Source organism: Oreochromis niloticus, linkage group LG8, assembly GCF_001858045.2.
Source record: "Oreochromis niloticus isolate F11D_XX linkage group LG8, O_niloticus_UMD_NMBU, whole genome shotgun sequence".
Lineage (NCBI taxonomy): Eukaryota > Metazoa > Chordata > Actinopteri > Cichliformes > Cichlidae > Oreochromis > Oreochromis niloticus.
The window spans coordinates 29,703,626-29,725,670 of NC_031973.2; the positions used below are offsets into that span (position 1 = coordinate 29,703,626).

Consider the following 22,045-nt stretch of genomic DNA (forward strand, 5'->3'; position numbering starts at 1 on the left):
CCGACAGGTGACCTGACTGATAAAGACTGTGGGGATATCCATCTAAATCTCTCACAGTGTTTAAACATCTTAAAGCTTATATGCAGGAACAGAGTAAACACTGCTTCCTCCATTATTATGGCTACGTCCACACTAATGCGTTTGAAACCGCATGGTTTTCTCTCTGTTTTGGCCTCCCGTCCACACTGAGATGGCATTTTCGCTCATGGAAAACACAGCATTTTGAAAACGCCCTCGAAAACGCATACATTTAAAAACAGTGCGTTCGCGTCGCAGTGTGGACAGCAAAAATGCAGACTTTCTAAAACGATGACGCATGTTAGTCATATGATGCAGTCATGTGACCAATTAAACTAAGATACCGGAGGGCATTATACAGCAGTTGTTATGTTTGCTCTCAGCTTTGACAGCCCTATTAAAGATTAATATCAGTCTGTACATGCTCCAGATAGTTTTTCTTCAAATTCTTTAATTCTCACTCGCTTTTGCAACTTTGTACTTTTGTGTTACTCGCAGCAACAACTCCACCTCATTGTTAGTCCATTTAAAAAACTCGGTGCTTTTCCTCCACATTTTGCTGCGACGTTTCAAAGGGCCAGAAAGTAAATAAGCGGCAGACAGAAATGAGGCAGGTCGAATCTTCTTGCATTTCACGCATGTGCAGTACTGGAACGTAAGTGTTTTCGGCCATTTCAATGTGGACGCACAACTCTGTGAAAACGACTGAAGACGTTATCAGACGAAAACGCTTTTTTCAGATCTATCCGGGCTAGTGTGGACGTAGCCCATGTTTGAGTAAATGTTTTTTTCTGAGCTCCGTATACACACATCAACGTTTCCGCTCTACGCTGAACAACGCTGACAGAAAAATCTGCTCAATATGGCTGCCGTGTGACAGGAGGGAACATCTGGGAGGTAAAACAGGAGCTTCATTATGTTTTAGCTTGTTGTAAATGTGCAAGGATATTATGTGGCAGCAAAGAAAATGTGCGTTTGAATGTGCTGTGAGACAGCGCACACGCAGGTCAGTCAGCTGATGTTCGCGCTCGTTTCTGAACACATGTCGTCGATTTTGCAGTTTTAACTGATTGTGTACAAAAACGTGTAGAAAAGTGTGACTGCTTTTTTTTTACAGCAGCCTCACAATCAAGTGTGTTTTTCATCTTAAAACTTTGGTTCCTATTAACAACTTGTCTGCTGCTAAATGACTCAGGTAGCAACAGCAGCAGCTTCTGTCCACATTGATTAAATTTAATACCCAGATTCAAAGTCTGTGAGCCCAATAAATATTTGTAGGTTAGAAGAAAGTTGTTTTATAATCAAACTGAACTGCGTGTTGGAACTGTGGGGTTTTCTTGATTTACAAAAGAAGCAGTCTAATGTACTCTATTCATTTTCTCACAAGGCTGAAAAATATATTTCAGCTTTGTGATACAGAGAGGTTCAGTGCCCATTCTTAAAAATGTAATTAGGACAACATCTAAAAATAAGCTGCACACAAACTGGGAAATTCCTCTTTAAAAGTGAGATTTGACAGCTAAGTCAGTTACTTGTCTTCATGTTTGATGTTCTGTGTTCCTGGTGTTTGTAGGTTAGTGTGGAGGTTCACCGAGTCATAAACATCAACCTGCGCTGAACACAGACACACACCACGACCCGATACAGACAGAAGGCAGCGATAAGATATGAGAGGAAGTGCAGAATATGCTGAATGTTTGTGATCATCAGGTGAATAATGATAAAGATACATTTGTTACCACAAAGTTTCACTGATAATAACTCATGTTTGCCTGCTTTAGAACTCATGTTCATAGGCAGCTGTTTAATGTTTTCTATCCAGATCAAAGCTCTGATCCAAACCACAGTATTGTAAATAACTTGAGCTGACTTTTGTCACATGACTAAGAAACAGGCTCTTTTGTATGGGAGTGACAGAAAGGTCATGATGACACCTGTAAACTTTATGCACCGAGTGAACTCTTCTTCTTTTCTCTTCCCTTTTAGGAAGCAGCCGATGTCAATGTGAAACACACTGCAGCTCCTCCAGTATATATTATATTATATATCATATTATACAGAGGAGCAATTCAGGGATACGGTTGAAATAGTTAATACATTTTCATTAATTCATATTAATTGCAGAAGTCTTTATAGAAGTTTTGCTTCGATTAAAGATTTTCTGTATAGTTTGAGAGGCAAGTTCCAAATAATTGCTCTGTCTGAAACATGGTTAGATGAGAAAAGGGGTTGTCATTTTTGTATCGAAGGGTACGATTTATACTTTGTAAATAGAATTAAGAAAAAGGCAGGAGGGGTGGCACTTTTTGTTAATTGTGATTTGAAATGTAAAAAAGTTGAATGTATGTCTGTGGCTATAGACGATTTAATGGAGTCTGTAACAGTGGAATTGGATATAGAAAGAAGAAGTAATATAATTGTAACGTGTATATATAGGAAACCGGGGTCAGAGATTGAGTTATTTACAGAGGCAGTAGAAGATTTATTGAGTAAGGCTAAGGGAAATAAGACTTTATGTTTGTGTGGTGATTACAATATTGATCTTTGTAAAGAGGCAAATGATAAGGCTGCGTCAGATTTTTTTGAATTATTATTTGGTAAAGGATTTTATCCCTTAATTATAAAGCCGAGTAGAATAACGGATAAATCGGAAACACTAATTGATCATATTTTCATTAATAGCTTGGAGAGTAATATTATCAGTGGCCTCATCATAAATGATATAAGCGATCATCTACCAGTCTTTTTTACTTTTGATTTAAATATGAAAAGAAAGGAAGAAGTTGGGTTCGTGAGTCATAGAAGGTTAAGAAATAACGAGGCAATTAACAAGTTTAGACAAGATCTCATGGAAGTGGACTGGAAGGAAGTTTATGTTAATGAGGTCAACGTTGCATATGGAGCTTTTTTAAATACTTACTTGGCCTTGTATGATAAACATTGTCCATTGGTATCATTTAAGTATAAGAAAAAGAATAAGAATATGAAACCTTGGATAACTAAGGGTCTTGCAAATGCGTGTAAAAAGAAAAATAATTTATATAGGGATTATATAACACAGAGAACTAAGAATGCAGAAATGAAATATAAAGTTTATAAAAACAAGTTGGTAGTAATATTGAGGAAAGCCAAGAAAGACTACTATAATAAACTTTTTCAGGAAAACAAGAATAATATTAAGGGCATTTGGAATATTTTTAAGGAGGTACTGGGTAACAAGAACACACCCTTAGATCGGCCTAATTATTTTATTAAGAATAATCAAGTTGTCGAAGATAAGACTGAAGTAGTAAACGAATTCAATTCCTTTTTTGTAAATGTTGGACCCACTTTAGCAAATTTAATTAGAAAAAAATGACGATCCAGAATATGAGGAAGCCTGGAAAGGAGAAAATAGAGTGGTTAATTCTATATTCTTGGCTGATACTACCATAAAAGAAATAGTAGCAATTGTAGAAAATTGTAAAAATAAAAAATCTACTGACTGTGATGGTATAGACATGGTCATAATTAAAAAGACTTTAGACTGTATAAGTATTCCTCTTTGCTATATTTTTAATCTTTCGTTACAATCAGGAGTATTTCCTGATCGAATGAAAGTGGCAAAAGTGATACCCTTATATAAATCTGGAGATAAGCATATTTTTAATAATTATAGGCCAGTGTCTCTTTTGTCACAGTTTTCAAAAGTGCTTGAAAAACTTTTTGCGCAAAGACTTGATAGTTTTATTGAAAAATATCAACTAATAAATGAAAATCAATTTGGATTTCGTAAAAATAGATCAACGGCATTAGCATTGTTGACTTTTATTGACGATATTTCATCTGCAACCAATAATAATAAATATACAGTTGGGGTATTTGTTGATTTAAAAAAAGCTTTTGATACGTTACAACATTCTATTTTGATTTCTAAATTGTATAATTATGGTGTGAGAGGAGTGGCATTGAATTGGTTAAGGAGTTATTTAGAAAATAGGTCGCAATATGTGCATTATCTCGGTAACACTTCTGAAAGATTGAAGATTGTATGTGGCGTTCCTCAAGGTTCTATTTTGGGACCTAAACTTTTTAATTCATATATTAATGATATTTGTGACGTATCAAAAAGGTTAAATTCTATTTTATTTGCAGATGACACAAATTTTTATTGCTCTGGAGAGAATTTGAAAGATTTGGTTGAAATTATGACTTCTGAGATGTTAAGATTGAAAATATGGTTTGATGTAAATAAATTATCTTTGAATCTGACAAAAACGAAATTCATGATATTTGGCAATCGTGTAAAGGAGGATGAAGTCATTATGTCCATTGATGGAGAATTGATTGAAAGAGTTACTGAATTTCGTTTTTTGGGTGTAATAGTAGATGAAAATTTGACGTGGAAATCACATATTGAGTATATTAGAAAGAAGATGGTTAAAAATATTTATATTTTGGGAAATGTAAGAGATTTATTAGACTATAAAACAATGCGCATTTTATATTTTTCATTGTTTTTCTCATATTTTAGTTATTGTATTGAAGTCTGGGGAAATACATATGAGAATACTATAAAACCTCTAAACTTATTACAGAAGAAAGTGATACGGATGATTCATAATGTGAAATATAGAGAACATACAAATAAATTATTTATAAAATCGAAATTATTAAAATTAGGAGATTTAGTGAAATTACGGACACTATTAATTATGTTTAAGGCTAAAAATAATATTTTGCCCTTTAAGTTACAAAGAGTATTTTTATTGTGTTCGGGGGGAGAAGACAGCCGAAGGAAATTTTATTTTAAACATCAGTTAGCTAGGACTACACAAAGGTTAATGAGTCCAACGGTTAGGGGTATACGACTGTGGAACTCTCTTCATTATAATTTAAAGAATTGTATAAATTTATATTGTTTTAAAAAGTGTTATATGCTTAAAACGATAACTCAATATGAAGAATGTGAATGAAATTGGAGTTCATTGATGAAGGATCCATTATAATTTTTTGTTTTATTTATTTTAATTTTATTTTTCTCCTTGTTACCATGTGGAGTGGTATATTCTGATTGTAAATTTGTATATTTTGATGGTAAATTTGTTGTTTGGTTTGTGGTAGGACCGGAGATAAATGTTAATGTTAGTTTGTTCTCTGATTTTTGGTGCCCACTTGTAATATAAGTTGGATTGTAGATAGGGGGCAGGGTTTAATAAGAATATTTTTCTTCTTCCTGCTCCTTTTCACACATGGTTGTAGTGTTTTATTGATAGAAAGTGTGGTTGGTTTGTTTGAACTATTGTACCAGGTGTGAAATAAATAAATAAAATGAAAAATGAAATGAAAGTATATCTGCATCACAGAGACTCAGAATTATGGAGGACCACAAGAGCCACGTGCATCGAAATAAAAAATTCTGTGCTTAATTAATGAATTGTAGAATAAAATCTGCATTTGTAAATTCATTTTTGAATTCCAATTTAATAAACTGATTTTTAAAATGCTTTTTAAGTCTTCATTTCAAAAACATTTTCGAATTGCACTTTAATAAACTGCATTTCAACATCCATTTCCCTTTCCTGTTCGCTCAGGGATTAACATGTGGATTAGCAGTTGGATTAGCAGTTGGATTAACAACTTCATTTTTAAAATCCTGCTGCTATTCAAATTAGCCACACCGTGGGATGTAAGGAGCTCTCTGATTGGTTGGTCAGACACAGGCTGTCTGCCAGCCTGGATTTTTCTAGCTCATAGCTTCGCCCTGCTAAGAAGCGTGTGTGCTTGTACAAAGGCCGTTCAGCCTCAGGATTTACACTCGGCTCCACACGGATATGTGAAGAATGAAGGGACCCTGCAGTGAAACAGAGAGCTCAACCTCTGACTGAGTGCCTGTCTACACAGTCTGACCACCTGTTGAAGGTAAGGTGCTAACGTGGCTAACGCTAGCATCACCGCACGTAGCCCCGTTATTTTAAGGTCATCTTAGCTTATGAAAATTGTACGTCGCAGCTGTACGAGCTAGCTGCGTGTTTTGTAAGCTGCTGTGCTCTTCACAAATAAAGCTGGAAGCAGCTCAGACTGTTAGAACCAGCACTGAGCCCTGTTACATTTATACAGTGTTAGAGCAATGGCTGCAACCTACAGCCTTTAAACTAGCGATTACAATGCTGACAGTAAACTCATCAGTCCAGATGTTACCACATTACTTTGTGATACTTGGAGTTAAAACAACTGAGACAGGCTGATTAAAATAACAGCTGTCAGTTCTCTCATTCCTTATATCAAGACTGGAGATCACACTACTGATTTCAGTTCATTTAATATGTGAGAGCACAGATTCATTCTCAACTGGACATAAATGATGATCAAAGGTTGTATATATGATGAATTCATCAAATCCCAGCCTCTAACACAGTGCGCTGAATCTTAGCTTTGAATGTCCAGTATAGTCTAATCAGTGCAATGTAAGCATTCACTGAACCTACAGTATCTACACCTGTGTGGTAAATGTGTGGTAAAGATACAGATAATGAAGTTTAATTCTTAATACAATATACATCATGAGAAACAAAAGCTGAAATTAATTCAGTTTAGTACTTTTCTCTGTATGCTCTGTGATTATAAAGGCCTTAAATTCTGTGATATATACTGTAAATGATTTTCACAGAGGTCTTAAAGTAGTTAAATCACTGCTGATAGTCTGGTTGTTTATATTTTCACATGTTTTTGTGTCTGTAGGGCTGTTTGATGACGATTTGGACTCCTCTGGGAGATGAGGACACACCCACATCTGTTCCATACTGCAGCCATTGATGGTGTTACAGCTCTGAGTCAGCTTTGGGCCATCAGACGCACACACTGGAAAACCAGCACCTGGACTTCATGCAGGAGAGACGGCCTCAGTGATGTAGGTTCATAAGCTAGTTCAAACATTTCTGGCCTCTTATCGCTTAGATTCCTTAATCTTAAAAGTGAATGCATTTAAAGCAGGAACTGCACACGCAGTCATCAGAAGTTTGGCAGCATAAGTGCTGTAAAGTTTTGTAGGGTCCTTGTTAAAAATTCCACAAGCACCACACCACATTTGTCATATAAAGTTCCATTTTGTACAGTACATTGTTGAAATTATAAACTATATATTCTAGTTATCCACTTGTCAGTAATTTTTGAGTAAATGGATGTCACTGATAAATCAGTGGATTCACCTGCAAATGTTTTTAACAAACTTTGTTTTTTGTTTGTTTGTACCTCGTCAATCTCTAGAGTTGGACAGCACCAGGGCCCGACATGGTTCATGCCTACTGGCTGAAGAAGCTGATTGCACTCCATGAGCGTCTGGCAGCACAAATGAACCAGCTGCTAGTTAACGAGAGACACCCGGAATGGCTAACCGAAGGTCGGATGGTCCTGATCCCCAGGGACCCCAAGAAGGGACCGGTCCCATCCAACTACCGACCAATAACCTGCCTCAATACTACATGGAAGCTCCTGTCAGGCATCTTATCGGCTAAGATGAACAGGCACATGGGTCAATACATGAGTGGGGCACAAAAAGGGATGGGCAAGAATACCAGAGGCGCAAAACCCCAGCTACTGGTAGACAGAACAGTCAGCCGAGACTGCAAGACCAGACTGACCAACCTGTGCACTGCCTGGATTGATTACAAGAAGGCCTATGACTCAATGCCCCACAGCTGGATACTGGAATGCCTAGAATTGTACAAGATCAACAGGACCCTAAGAGCCTTCATCAGGAACTCAATGGGGATGTGGCGTACAACACTAGAGGCCAACTCCAAGCCCATAGCACAAGTCACCATCAAGTGCGGGATCTACCAAGGAGATGCTCTGTCCCGACTGCAGTTCTGCATAGGCCTGAACCCCCTCAGTGAGATCATTAACAAGACTGGCTACGGATACCGACTACGGAACAGAGCAGTTGTCAGCCACCTCCTGTACATGGATGACATCAAGCTGTATGCCAAGAGTGAATGAGACATCGATTCACTGATCCACACTACCAGGCTATACAGCAATGACATCGGGATGTCATTCGGGCTGGAGAAGTGTAGTCGGATGGTAACAAAGAGAGGGAAGGTAGTCAGAACTGAGGGGATTGAACTACCAGAAGGCAACATTGCAGACATAGAGGACAGTTACAAGTACCTGGGTATCCCGCAGGCGAATGGGAACCATGAAGAGGCCGCTAGAAAGGCTGCAACCACCAAATACCTGCAGAGGGTCAGGCAAGTCCTGACGAGTCAGCTGAACGGTAAGAACAAGATCCGGGCCATCAACACCTACGCCCTGCCTGTGATCAGGTACCCTGCTGGGGTAATAGGCTGGCCAAAGGAGGAGCTAGAAGCCACTGACATCAAGACAAGAAAGCTCCTTACCATGCATGGAGGGTTTCACCCCAAGTCCAGCACCCTGAGGCTGTACGCTAAGCGGAAGGAAGGGGGCCGGGGACTGGTGAGTGTCAGCACCACAGTCCAGGATGAGACAACGAACATCCAAGAATACATTGGGAAGATGGCCCCAACTGACCGAGTGCTCAGTGAATACCTCAGGCAGCAGAAACCCAAGAAAGAGGAGGGAGATGAGGAACCATCATGGAAGGACAGGCCCCTGCACGGTATGTACCACCGGCAGATAGAGGAGGTGGCTGATATCCAGAAATCCTACCAGTGGCTGGACAAAGCTAGACTGAAAGACAGCACAGAGGCACTAATCATGGCAGCACAAGAACAAGCTGTGAGTACAAGATCCATAGAGGCTGGGGTCTATCACACCAGGCAAGACCCCAGGTGCAGGCTGTGTAAAGATGCCCCAGAGACAATCCAGCACATAACAGCAGGGTGTAAGATGCTAGCAGGCAAGGCATACATGGAACGCCATAACCAAGTGGCCGGCATAGTGTACAGGAACATCTGTGCCGAGTATAACCTGGAAGTCCCAAGGTCAAAATGGGAGATGCCCCCAAGGGTGGTGGAGAAAGACCGAGCTAAGATCCTGTCTGACTTCAAGATACAGACAGACAAAATGGTGGTGGCTAACCAACCGGACATAGTGGTGGTAGACAAACAGAAGAAGACGGCCGTAGTGATCGATGTAGCGGTTCTGAATGACAGCAACATCAGGAAGAAGGAACACGAGAAGCTGGAGAAATACCAAGGGCTCAGAGAAGAGCTCGAGAGGATGTGGAGGGTGAAGGTAACGGTGGTCCCCGTGGTAATCGGAGCACTAGGTGCGGTGACTCCCAAGCTAGGCGAGTGGCTCCAGCAGATCCCGGGAACAACATCGGAGATCTCTGTCCAGAAGAGCGCAGTCCTGGGAACAGCTAAGATACTGCGCATGACCCTCAAGCTCCCAGGCCTCTGGTAGAGGACCCGAGCTTGAAGGATAAACCGCCTGCAGGGACGTGCTGGGTGTTTTTTTTTTTATATATATGTATATATATATATATATATATATATATATATATATATATATATGATTTTTTTTCTCCTCCAATTCACCAGGTCTGTAAAGTTCAGTATGACTGTGGTACATGATACAAAAGAATAAATACAGAAGAATAAAAACTTTATGTGAATAACTTTACTGTTCTTAAATATAACTCAGAAAACAAGTAAAAGTACAAATGTGTACAAGTTAGAGACGTCCTCAGTAAGTTTACACTCTCTTGGAGTGATTTTAATTGTGTGTTAAAGAGAAAGAGATTAGGAGGTAAAGTAGAGGATGCAGAGTCCATCATCACTGAGGCCGTCTCTCCTGCATGAAGTCCAGGTGCTGGTTTTCCAGTGTGTGCGTCTGATGGCCCAAAGCTGACTCAGAGCTGTAACACCATCAATGGCTGCAGTATGGGACAGATGTGGGTGTGTCCTCATCTCCCAGAGGAGTCCAAATCGTCATCAAACAGCCCTACAGACACAAAAACATGTGAAAATATAAACAACCAGACTATCAGCAGTGATTTAACTACTTTAAGACCTCTGTGAAAATCATTTACAGTATATATCACAGAATTTAAGGCCTTTATAATCACAGAGCATACAGAGAAAAGTACTAAACTGAATCAATTTCAGCTTTTGTTTCTCATGATGTATATTGTATTAATAATTACATTTCATTATCTGTATCTTTACCACACATTTACCACACAGGTGTAGATACTGTAGGTTCAGTGAATGCTTACATTGCACTGATTAGACTATACTGGACATTCAAAGCTAAGATTCAGCGCACTGTGTTAGAGGCTGGGATTTGATGAATTCATCATATATACAACCTTTGATCATCATTTATGTCCAGTTGAGAATGAATCTGTGCACTCACATATTAAATGAACTGAAATCAGTAGTGTGATCTCCAGTCTTGATATAAGGAATGAGAGAACTGACAGCTGTTATTTTAATCAGCCTGTCTCAGCTGTTTTAACTCCAAGTATCACAAAATAATGTGGTAACATCTGGACTGATGAGTTTACTGTCAGCATTGTAATCGCTAGTTTAAAGGCTGTAGGTTGCAGCCATTGCTCTAACACTGTATAAATGTAACAGGGCTCAGTGCTGGTTCTAATAGTCTGAGCTGCTTCCAGCTTTATTTGTGAAGAGCACAGCAGCTTACAAAACACGTAGCTAGCTCGTACAGCTGCGACGTAAAACTTTCATGAGCTAAGATGACCTTAAAATAACGGAGCTACGTGCGGTGATGCTAGCATTAGCCATGTTAGCACGTTACCTTCAACAGGTGGTCAGACTGTGTAGACAGGCACTCAGTCAGAGGTTGGCTCTCCGTTTCGCTGCAGGGTCCCTTCATTCTTCACATATCCGTGTCGAGCCGAGTGTAAATCCCGAGGCTGAACGGCCTTTGTACAAGCACACACGCTTCTTAGCAGGGCGAAGCTATGAGCTAGAAAAATCCAGGCTGGCAGACAGCCTGTGTCTGACCAACCAATCAGAGAGCTCCTTACATCCCACGGTGTGGCTAATTTGAATAGCAGCAGGATTTTAAAAATGAAGTTGTTAATCCAACTGCTAATCCAACTGCTAATCCACATGTTAATCCCTGAGCGAACAGGAAAGGGAAATGGATTTTGAAATGCAGTTTATTAAAGTGCAATTCGAAAAAGGTTTTTGAAATGAAGTTATTTTATCTATTTTTGAAGATATAAGGTAGATGTCTCAATGCAATCTCAATCATCCAGGTAAGTAAATCCCAAAAGGTTGATGTTCTTCCCTTTGCCCTTAGCAGGCTCGCTTCCTGGTGCTCTTGTCCATGTTAGTGGTTTTATAAAGATATTTATGTGATGCTTCTTACAAGTCTATAAATATTTTAATAAACAAAGCTGAATAAAATAATTGCAGTATAAGTAGTCTACACTTAAATACTTAAAAAAAGACATATCTTGTAATTGATCTATAATCACATTATTGAGATTGTAATTGCATTGTAATTAATTGTAATTATATTCTGTTGCATCAAAATGTTAAATTATAAAGAACATATAGATATTAAAAATAATATATTAATAAAATGAAAATATAAAAATACATTTTAATCTTTTAAGTTAACAGTAAATAAAATTTTTAGTACCTGCACACTTGAAAGAGATGATGTGGTTGAGTTAAATGTTTTGAGGTTTCAGTCAGCGTAGTCAGGTTTACACTGATGTGCTTCATGTGCAAAATAAAAAAAACTTTCTTCAGAATCTAACCTCTCATTGCAAATATGCAAGCAAATGCCTAAAACATCAAATGAAATGTTCACACACAAACACGCAAGAATGCCGGAGTAAAGATGCATCATCTCACTTAAGCACAAAAATGTGACCTCTGACCTTGTGGTACCCTGTCACAACACTGCTCCCAACAAGCTGTCTTAAATGTGTTAAATGAAATGCTTTGCACGTCTGCAATGGCCTGTAAGTATCTCGCTAAAACACGCATTACTGTGATGCTGGGTTCAGCTTTGTTGTGCTCTGAGCTGAGCAAATTGTATTGAAAAATAATAAAATGAATTACTTTAACTCTAAGTTCAATGCAAGAAACTTGACTGGGTTCAGATGTTGACTGGCTGATTATGAGCGTACTATTTCCCAGATGTATTAGCATTATGAGGAAGCCAGACACAATCAAAGCCAATATAATATTACAATTGTTAATGGAGGAAATAACTTCAGTGTGCTGTGTTTACATGTAAGTGTTTCCATGGCAAACCAAGAGGAACAAGCAGACTTGTTTCTAAGAGGTGCACATCAGTTAAACAGTAATGCAAAGGTTTGTTAGACTGACACAGAATCGAATACGACTGACGCTCAACAGCCTGCCAACTAACATGCTGGCTAGTAAAGTCAAGGCAAATAACATATTACTGTTTTATGGGCTGGGACACTGAACTTTCTCAGTAAAGTCAGAAATGAATCAATGACTGAAATTAACTGAAATAATTGTAATTTGGCACTCTAATCAGAAAAATAATAACATCTACTTTTCTGCTTCTATTTAGCAGAAAAATAACTTAAATTTATGGAGAGTATTTAAATTACATTTTGAGCTTCCCCACAGTGATGTATTAACCATTACAGAAACATAAAAATACCATCACTAACAGCTGAAGGCAGCTGTGGAATAAACCTTCCACAGGATGGTGAAAACAAACTGCAAGCACTGCATCTATAAACGATAAAAACAGTGCATGCCTTGTCAAGTCTAAAAAATTCTAACGTGTTGAAGTGATGACATCCCCCCTTCCTCTCTGACAGCACTGTCATAAAGTTCCTCACGTTTGCCACCATCCTTTACATTGCTGCCATCTTGTGGTCACAGTCAGCTATTGTTGCTGGAACTTGTTTCATGCTCATAGGAAACTGTAGCTCTCTCTGTTATACAGGCTTCAGCTGGGCGAGCTGAGAGGCCAGCAGCTCTGTTCTGGTGGTTTGTGCACATAGAAGACAAACCTCTGGCCTTTAACTGATGGAAGACCAGCATGAGAGGCAAGCTGCTGCTGGCTCAGCTTTCACTGTTTCACACGATCTGTGCTTTGTGTGTGATGTAGAGAAAATGGAGGAGACAGCAGCTCTGACCATGTCTGATGTAATCAAACAGGTGACCAGGTGGGATCAGCTGCCGGCTAATACCAACGATATTCCCAAATTTACCTGAATGTCAATGTAACCAGCTGTTTTGCCAACATTGAAGCTTAATTTGAAATCAATATTTTAACCCCACCTGTAAAAACTGACAGTTAACCATGAGTCACACTCATGACAAACTCTTTAGCTTTATTTATTTTTGCTTTGCTTTGTTTGTTAGAAACACGTGATCCTCACAGGAGAACCTCTGCAAACATGTGAACACACACAATCTGATGCTGGACATCAAGCAGAATATAAAGTACTTAAAATGAGCTCGGTCTGAAAGATATGCAGCAGTAAAATGAATCCATTTAACACTCGTGAGGAACATTTTTCTGCAGAGTATATATATATTTTTACTTTTAATAATTTTACAATTTTCCAATAATATCGTTTTATGTTAACAACTTCCTCCACCTCTTGTCACTGTAAGTTGATAAAAAAACATGATAATTAATAAATAATATGTAAATGTTTTTGTAATTGTAGTAAATTTAGATTTAAATAGAAATCATAGTATTTTACAATTCTTCAGCCAAGAAGGAGAGCAGAGAGGTGAAGACTGGACGACTTCTGAAATTGAGAAAGTCCATGTGCTGAGGCTCAGACACACTTTGCTTCATCAGGACAATGATCCAGAATACACAGCACGTCCACCACTGAATGGATCAGAACAACTAAGAAATTACAAAACAAAACGAACGTTGTGGAGGTCTGATCAAAGTCCTGTCTCAAACACAACTTAAAAACTGCAGTTTGTTTTACTAACTGTTTGATGACATGAAACATGTAAGACACTGACCAGAAGAAGAAGAAGGCGGTGCATGTTCCTATTCAACACTGTCTGAACACATGAAGGGAAATAAAAATGAAACTGAAAGAAAGAAGAAACCAGGCCTGCCTTCATTTACACGGTTCATGTTTTATAAACTGGGACTTTGATGAGAAAAGCTAATAAGAGAATAGAACAGACTGCCTGACCCAGAGGTGTGTGTGTGTGTGCGTGCATGCTTAGCAACATTATAGATTCATGTATCCATTGAATTCATGAGATGTAAAACACGCTCAGAGCAGCTGGACTCATCCAGGCTCAGAGAGGATGTTATATAAACTGTTCAGCACATACTGTGGAACTTTCACTCGAACATGAGTCACTTACTTGCTCATGTTTTGAGTGTGATCACTTTCTTTACACTTTCTATAAAATTAAATAAATAGTAAAAATGTCAAAGGAACAATCTTCTTTCTGAACACAGTAATTAATATTGTTTAAAATGAGGGAATGAAAGCCTGCAGTTCAAAAATAATAGAGCAGTGATTTAAGTCATGAAAGAGCAGGTCACTGATGTTTAGAGACTGTGTGGTAACATCCAGCCTGATCCTGCTGCACAGGCCGGCTCTGACTTTAGGAAGCATATTCCCACTTTCAGGAAAACTTTGTCCTGCTCTGAGAAGATACAGCGTGTGTGTAACAGATTATTTCACTGTGACGGTGGGTGTGTCAGGTCCTAACATCTAAGAGAAAAACTATTTTTAATTTGTTGTGTTTGCTTTTTTGCCTGTATGTGCAATGTTAACTACACAGTTAACTCAGCTGAACAGCCCTAACCCCGACTCAGTTTGGTCTTTATATTCCAGGAAATCCTTATCATTCTTTAATATTTACCTTTTTCTAAATACTGTCTCCATTTTTATTTTTTTTATTTTCAGCTCTTTGTTCCTGCTTTTCTCTTTTCTCTAGGCTGAACTGAACATGTCTGTGTTTTGTAGCATCAGCAATGGCGTGATGGTTCAAACAAACTACATTTGAAAGGAGAGCGGTGGTGGTGCTCTGTGCATGCCGACAAACTCATGAAGGCAGTAAAACTGCAGTGGTACAGGATGCTGATGGTTGTGTGTACTGAGACCTTTGAAGCTCAGATAGAAAGATTAGAGTTTCCTCCAGCAGTAACAAGCACTTCACTTTATTCTTACACATCAAGCACAGAGAACAAGAGGACACACAAACGAGGGTTTCCAAAGCCACAGACTGTTTGGGATCGTGCTGTAAATACATTCACTCCTCTTCTTAACACCTCAGCGTCTGTCTCAGCTGCCCTGAGGCAGGACACAGCCTGAACAGATGACCAGTCCAGCACAGGGCCAACAAACTCACCCTCATTACACCTACAGCCACTTTGAAATTGAGTTAAGCTAACATACATGGTGTTGGACAGCCACGAGGAGAACATGCAGGATTCACACTGGGAGAACCCAGAACCCTGGAAACCACTGGAATGATTTTTATAACGAAGATTTTACTATTCAGAGTGAAACGAGCCACTAAAGCTTTTTCTTTTCTAACGTCTGAGCCGTCTGCGTGTTTAAGCATGTGCATTCTGTATGAGATGTCATCAGGTGCTTATACACACTCACGTGGAGACTATAGGTTAAGTAATAAACAATCATGAATTCATTTTGTGTGGAAAGACAAATGGCCCTGGATCACAGTGATATCATGGCCCTGAGACAACAGACATGCACAAAACTCAGAATGTGTGCAGCAAATAAATCAGTAAATATAAATAAAACAGAGATAAATCACATGTGTTTGCATAACACTGTTTTTGGTCGACAGTAAAGATCATGCAGTACTCTCAGCTGTACTATTGGAAATCCACACACAGTGTTTCACTATTACTGGAGTAAAGACAAGCAGAGAGTGAAAGGAACATGAACGGTTTATTTCTCCACACTCCTCAGTGTAATTCCAACGATAGGTGCAGTAGACAGGAAGTGTTTAAGTGTCCGTGTGCTTTGGTAAAGATTCATACCTCCTCAGTCCAACCCTTCCACCCTCGGGAGTGCAAAGGAGCTTGCACAAGCAAATTTAGCACATGCTATTGACTTAAGAGGACTGCATTTTCCAAGGCAATGCCTTGGAAAAAAGGGAGAGAGACAAAGGAGGATGGAAGAGGAGCAAGGGAAAGGAAATCCAATATACAATGATGGAAGAGAGAAATATATGGGGGGTATGCTTAGCTGCAGTCACTGCTGTCTGTTCATATGGATAAACAGAGGACGGGCAGACGGATGGATCCTACAGAGGGTTTCAACACAGCACACAGTCAGAGCCTTGACCACTACCAGCTGTTCAGATACTGATTTACACTTTTCTTTCTCTCAGTTTTTGAGAAGATCATCAGAACATGTCCAATGCACCTGATCCACATCAGCACACACCGAGCATCAGTTTGCATGTATGGCCAGGTACGTCCAACACACAGTGGATAAAATATAAACAGATAAAGTACAGTACTTATACTGTAATGCTGTATTTTTTGCTTTTTTAAGTATTGCAGTGTTCAGTGTTATAATGACGAGCTGCTCGCTGCGTACGTGTCTATTTCCTGGCTGGAATCGGTACAAAGCTTTGCATAAACAGCAGCTGTGGAATCTGCTGCACTCGGTCAAGGATGTGGAGGTTTGTGCTGTGACAAAAAGTTTGAACCTGATGACATAAAGATGTGAAAACTAAAACGTCTGTTAGTACTCGTGGGGAGAAAATTCACATGCCAAAGAAAACATCAGGAGTGTGAAGGGTTAAAGCGCATCGCTGCACTTCAGCAACAATAGTTTCACTTTTTATGACCAACATTTGTGTTTTCCATAGATGAAAAAAGTCTGCGCAGGAAAAACAGCAAAATGGTGCGACAAGCTCTGCCCACGTGTGCCAATGAACACACACACACACGCACACACACACACACACCATTAGCTTCTAACAGACTGCTTCCCCGAGGAGTCGTGGCATTTGTGTAGCCACATGAAACAAAGTGTGTGTGTTTGTCGACCCCAGCTGCTGCGATCTCTCTGTGCATGGTCTGGGCTGCCCTGTAAAGGTGATGTGTGCTGACTATTTGGAGTCAGGATGTGGCAGGTTAGCACACTGCGGCGTGCTCGTATTTTATGTGGCAGCTCTCTCCAGTCTTATCATATTTTATACGGCCGCAATAACAGACTGTCTAGAGAAAAAGGGACCGCCTGCCACCGCACATGGTGCCAGCAGTAAAACCAGGCACACGCACGCTCGCGCAGAGCCATGCAATGTGCTGGCACGTAACACGGCAGCTGACCGATCTGCTGAGTACTTTTACAGTAAACAAACAGAGGGAGGTGCAGAGTAATAACTGAAGCAAAACAGCACGATTAACAGAAACACAGCCATCGGAGCGACAGGCATGGAGCCACTTCAAGAAGTGAGCCAGCACTTACTCACTGCTGCTCTCAAATTCAGCTCTGAGCTGACATCTGTCCCTGTGCTGCTGCCCGCTGAACACACACACACACACACACACACATGGGCACACACAGCTTAGTTAACAGTTATGAGTCCATGTTCATGAGTGTGTGCATACCAGAGCAGAAGACATGGATGTAGTGAAGTGTGCACGGATGTCGATGAAGCTCATTAAAGTTTTTCCAAAGTGCCAACCTGTGAACATGTTTGTATCAATAAGACACACAGAGCTGGGTCACAGTGCCACTGAAGCAATAATAGAAACAATAGATGCAAAATAATAAAGAAGAAGATGAGGAGAATGTAGAGAAGGATGTTTGCTGGTGGCTGTGTAATGTCTTACCTGGGGCAGATAGAGAAAAGCAGGCGGGCAATGCAGAGACTGGGCCAACATCCCAGACCCGGACAGCAGCACACAGCCAGAGTTCGCCATAGAGCACAGCATGTGGAGGCGGGACAGCTTACTCATAGAGAGTCACTTACACTTCTGTTTACTTCACTCTCACTATCCTCGCTCTCTGCCTTCACTTCCTGTCCCCTCCCTTCTTGCTTCTTTACTTCTTTCAGTGGCAGCAATGAGCAGTCAGAGTTAATACAGCTGATGCACACACACACACACATAGGCTCTACACACACCACTGAGGATGCCAGCACACACTCTCAGCAGCTGAAGCGAAAGATAATCCCGTGTGTGTGTGTAGGAACGTGAAGCCTCTGCTTCTCTTCTTCTCTCTTCTGTTTACTTTGCGAAAGAGGTGCAGAAACCAAGGCACGCAAACGGCTATGGAGGGAGGGAGAGAGGAGAGATGCAGGAGGGAAAGAGAAAGGAGAGTAGAGGAGGAGGCGGAGGCAAGGCAGGACTAAAAAGATCTGGGAGGTCCTTAAGAAAAGGAAGGGAGTGATTGGAGGAAAAAAAGAGGGACTAGGAGGGATGGATTGGATGGGAGAGGAGTGGCTGGAAAAGAACAAGGAAGGAGAGGATGGGGAGGAGGAGAGAGGAGGCTCTGGAGTATTCTGACATCAAACACACGAGGATAAGAGACTGTGCATCTCTCTGTGTGCGCACACCCATACACACATGTGAACAGAAGCTGGTCCACATCGTTAACCCTTCCTATAGACAGCTCTGCCATGACCAGCCCAGCGTTAATGCAGACCTGCTCTCCTCACACACACACACACACACACACACACACACACACACACGCCTCTACCATCAGTATCTCATTGATCAACACAGTACCAGGTTTTCAGCAGTAAGACCACTCGAGAAAATGCAGCACTGCACCTCCTGCATGCATGAACAGTGGACCTGCATGTTCTGCCCACACACGCTGGCAGAACAAACTGTAATGAGTGGTGCTAACCCCAAACTAAGTTCCTCTTGTACTAACAGAGCTTTAAGGACTGATGAGGCTGTGAAGGTGCTGAACCGTTTCTCCAACAGGTTTGGTTCACAGGCCTCTGCTGTCTCCTCCACCACACAGCCTCACCACCTCCATACCAGCTGAGCTGAACAACTACTGGCCACCTGTCCTCAAACATACCAGAGAGTCCAGCTAACAGCACTGATGAAACATCTCCTACTGAGACTGCATACACACTGAATCTGAGAGAGGATGCAGTCGTCTGTATATTACAGTGATGGCTGCCCAGTGAGGATCACTTTCTTTACTTACTGAAGTCTGGCTGTTTCTACTGTGATCGAGTCTTCAGGAAATGTCACTGCTGATGGATTACTGCCTGACAAACACGCTGCAGTGGTCTGTCTGTAACGGTCAGAGGTGGCAAAGTACAGACTTACTTTACTGAAGTAAAGTACAAATACTTTTGTTAAAAAAATACTCCTTTAAAAGTTAGATTACTGAAGAGGTATTGTGGCTTTGCCTCCACACCTAAACCTAAACAGGAAAATGAGTCCAGTCAGGGTTCGGGGATATCAGGGCAGCCGAGAACATACAGGAGGCCACCTCAACAAAATTCTACTTAGACAATCACTTAAGAAAATAACTCAACAAACTGACGTTAGCTAATGAGAGTCAGCTCGACTTATATAGTAAACTAGAAAGGGAAAATTTCAGAAGAAATTTTATGTGTGCCTATGCCGCTGGTAATCAGTGTAGTTTGCCATTCATACAGCTACAGAGAGCAAAACTCAGCAGAGCAGCCATTCTCCACCATGAATTATGATAAAAACAAACACCGCTCGCGCCTCACAGATGACGGCTTACAGTTTTGGGTAAAGATGAAGTGACTTTGTACAGCCCCGATTTGCAGACGCTGTGCACACAGGTTCATGAGCAGAAGTCCCATTGTACCACGGCAGACCCAACAATGTTTGCATGAACACGCTTTGAAGCATTATGTTATGGACCACTTTTCACACATGGTTGGTGTACCCACACAGGCAGCTGTAGCTTTTCAACTCATAGCCCAACACACACCCAAAAAACAGCCAAGAGAGCACAGACTTTACACCCGTGGGTCCACCTCCCCTGCAGCGGCACTGCAGACCACGCCCCGACACACACATCAAACACATAAAATAAATATATATGCACTTTTGCATTCACTTTTTGTTTTTTGTTATTTTTACACAGTCTTCTGAATGATGAACAATGGTCTACAGCCAACCTTGTGTATTATTATACAAACTTTGGTTGTAAGATTCGGATAAGCATTTAATAAAAGCTAAATATTTTATATGAGAGTAAGAAAGAAAAGTATATCTTTATGTCCACCTTTCTCTGTTAATGCCCTACCTGGCCCCCTGGCAAAAGCTTTGCTAGATCCGCCCCTGCACAGTTACCAGCTGTCAGCTACACAAAAAAAGGAGCTTGGTGTTTACAGGGAGTGCAGAATTATTAGGCAAATGAGTATTTTGTCCACATCATCCTCTTCATGCATGTTGTCTTACTCCAAGCTGTATAGGCTCGAAAGCCTACTACCAATTAAGCATATTAGGTGATGTGCATCTCTGTAATGAGAAGGGGTATGGTCTAATGACATCAACACCCTATATCAGGTGTGCATAATTATTAGGCAACTTCCTTTCCTTTGGCAAAATGGGTCAAAAGAAGGACTTGACAGGCTCAGAAAAGTCAAAAATAGTGAGATATCTTGCAGAGGGATGCAGCAGTCTTAAAATTGCAAAGCTTCTGAAGCGTGATCATCGAACAATCAAGCGTTTCATTCAAAATAGTCAACAGGGTCGCAAGAAGCGTGTGGAAAAACCAAGGCGCAAAATAACTGCCCATGAACTGAGAAAAGTCAAGCGTGCAGCTGCCAAGATGCCACTTGCCACCAGTTTGGCCATATTTCAGAGCTGCAACATCACTGGAGTGCCCAAAAGCACAAGGTGTGCAATACTCAGAGACATGGCCAAGGTAAGAAAGGCTGAAAGACGACCACCACTGAACAAGACACACAAGCTGAAACGTCAAGACTGGGCCAAGAAATATCTCAAGACTGATTTTTCTAAGGTTTTATGGACTGATGAAATGAGAGTGAGTCTTGATGGGCCAGATGGATGGGCCCGTGGCTGGATTGGTAAAGGGCAGAGAGCTCCAGTCCCACTCAGACGCCAGCAAGGTGGAGGTGGAGTACTGGTTTGGGCTGGTATCATCAAAGGTGAGCTTGTGGGGCCTTTTCGGGTTGAGGATGGCGTCAAGCTCAACTCCCAGTCCGACTGCAAGTTTCTGGAAGACACCTTCTTCAAGCAGTGGTACAGGAAAAAGTCTGCATCCTTCAAGAAAAACATGATTTTCATGCAGGACAATGCTCCATCACACGCGTCCAAGTACTCCACAGCGTGGCTGGCAAGAAAGGGTTTAAAAGAAGAAAAACTAATGACATGGCCTCCTTGTTCACCTGATCTGAACCCCATTGAGAACCTGTGGTCCATCATCAAATGTGAGATTTACAAGGAGGGAAAACAGTACACCTCTCTGAACAGTGTCTGGGAGGCTGTGGTTGCTGCTGCACGCAATGTTGATGGTGAACAGATCAAAACACTGACAGAATCCATGGATGGCAGGCTTTTGAGTGTCCTTGCAAAGAAAGGTGGCTATATTGGTCGCTGATTTGTTTTTGTTTTGTTTTTGAATGTCAGAAATGTATATTTGTGAATGTGGAGATGTTATATTGGTTTCACTGGTAAAAATAAATAATTGAAATGGGTATATATTTGTTTTTTGTTAAGTTGCCTAATAATTATGCACAGTAATAGTCACCTGCACACACAGATATCCCCCTAAAATAGCTAAAACTAAACACAAACTAAAAACTACTTCCAAAAACATTCAGCTTTGATATTAATGTGTTTTTTGGGTTCATTGAGAACATGGTTGTTGTTCAATAATAAAATTATTCCTCAAAAATACAACTTGCCTAATAATTCTGCACTCCCTGTATGAGAGTAAGAAAGAAAAGTATATCTTTGTGTCCACCTTTCTCTGTTAATGCCCTACCTGGCCCCCTGGCAAAAGCTTTGCTAGATCCGCCCCTGCACAGTTACCAGCTGTCAGCTAAATAAAAAAAGGAGCTTGGTGTTTATTTCTCTCAGAAACAGTTCATAACTTCCCTTCAACTCATTCATGTCACCTAAAAAAAAGGTAAACCTGTTTCTC

At 40.5% G+C, this 22,045-nt stretch overlaps 2 protein-coding genes across 20 annotated transcripts in view; one reads left to right on the top strand and one right to left on the bottom strand.

The window, feature by feature from the left end:
* The window catches only part of rbfox3a (RNA binding fox-1 homolog 3a), a 181,046-nt gene extending 162,791 nt beyond the window's left edge, over positions 1–18,255 (bottom strand). For 6 of the 17 annotated variants that reach the window (XR_003221465.1, XR_003221464.1, XM_025910026.1 and 3 more), the window contains exon 1: positions 17,761–18,251. Coding sequence is in view for 13 of the 17 variants with exons in the window: in XM_025910026.1 (XP_025765811.1) it covers positions 17,761–17,886 (126 nt within the window). In the remaining 4 variants the exon portion in view is untranslated. Of the gene's footprint in view, positions 1–17,535; positions 17,613–17,760 lie in introns of all 17 variants that reach the window. The other 11 variants (XR_003221466.1, XM_025910027.1, XM_019362255.2 and 8 more) reach the window with 6 other exon arrangements.
* Positions 1–22,045, top strand: part of LOC100707149 (carbonic anhydrase-related protein 10) — a 1,009,504-nt gene that overhangs the window by 324,438 nt on the left and 663,021 nt on the right. The window lies entirely within an intron of this gene.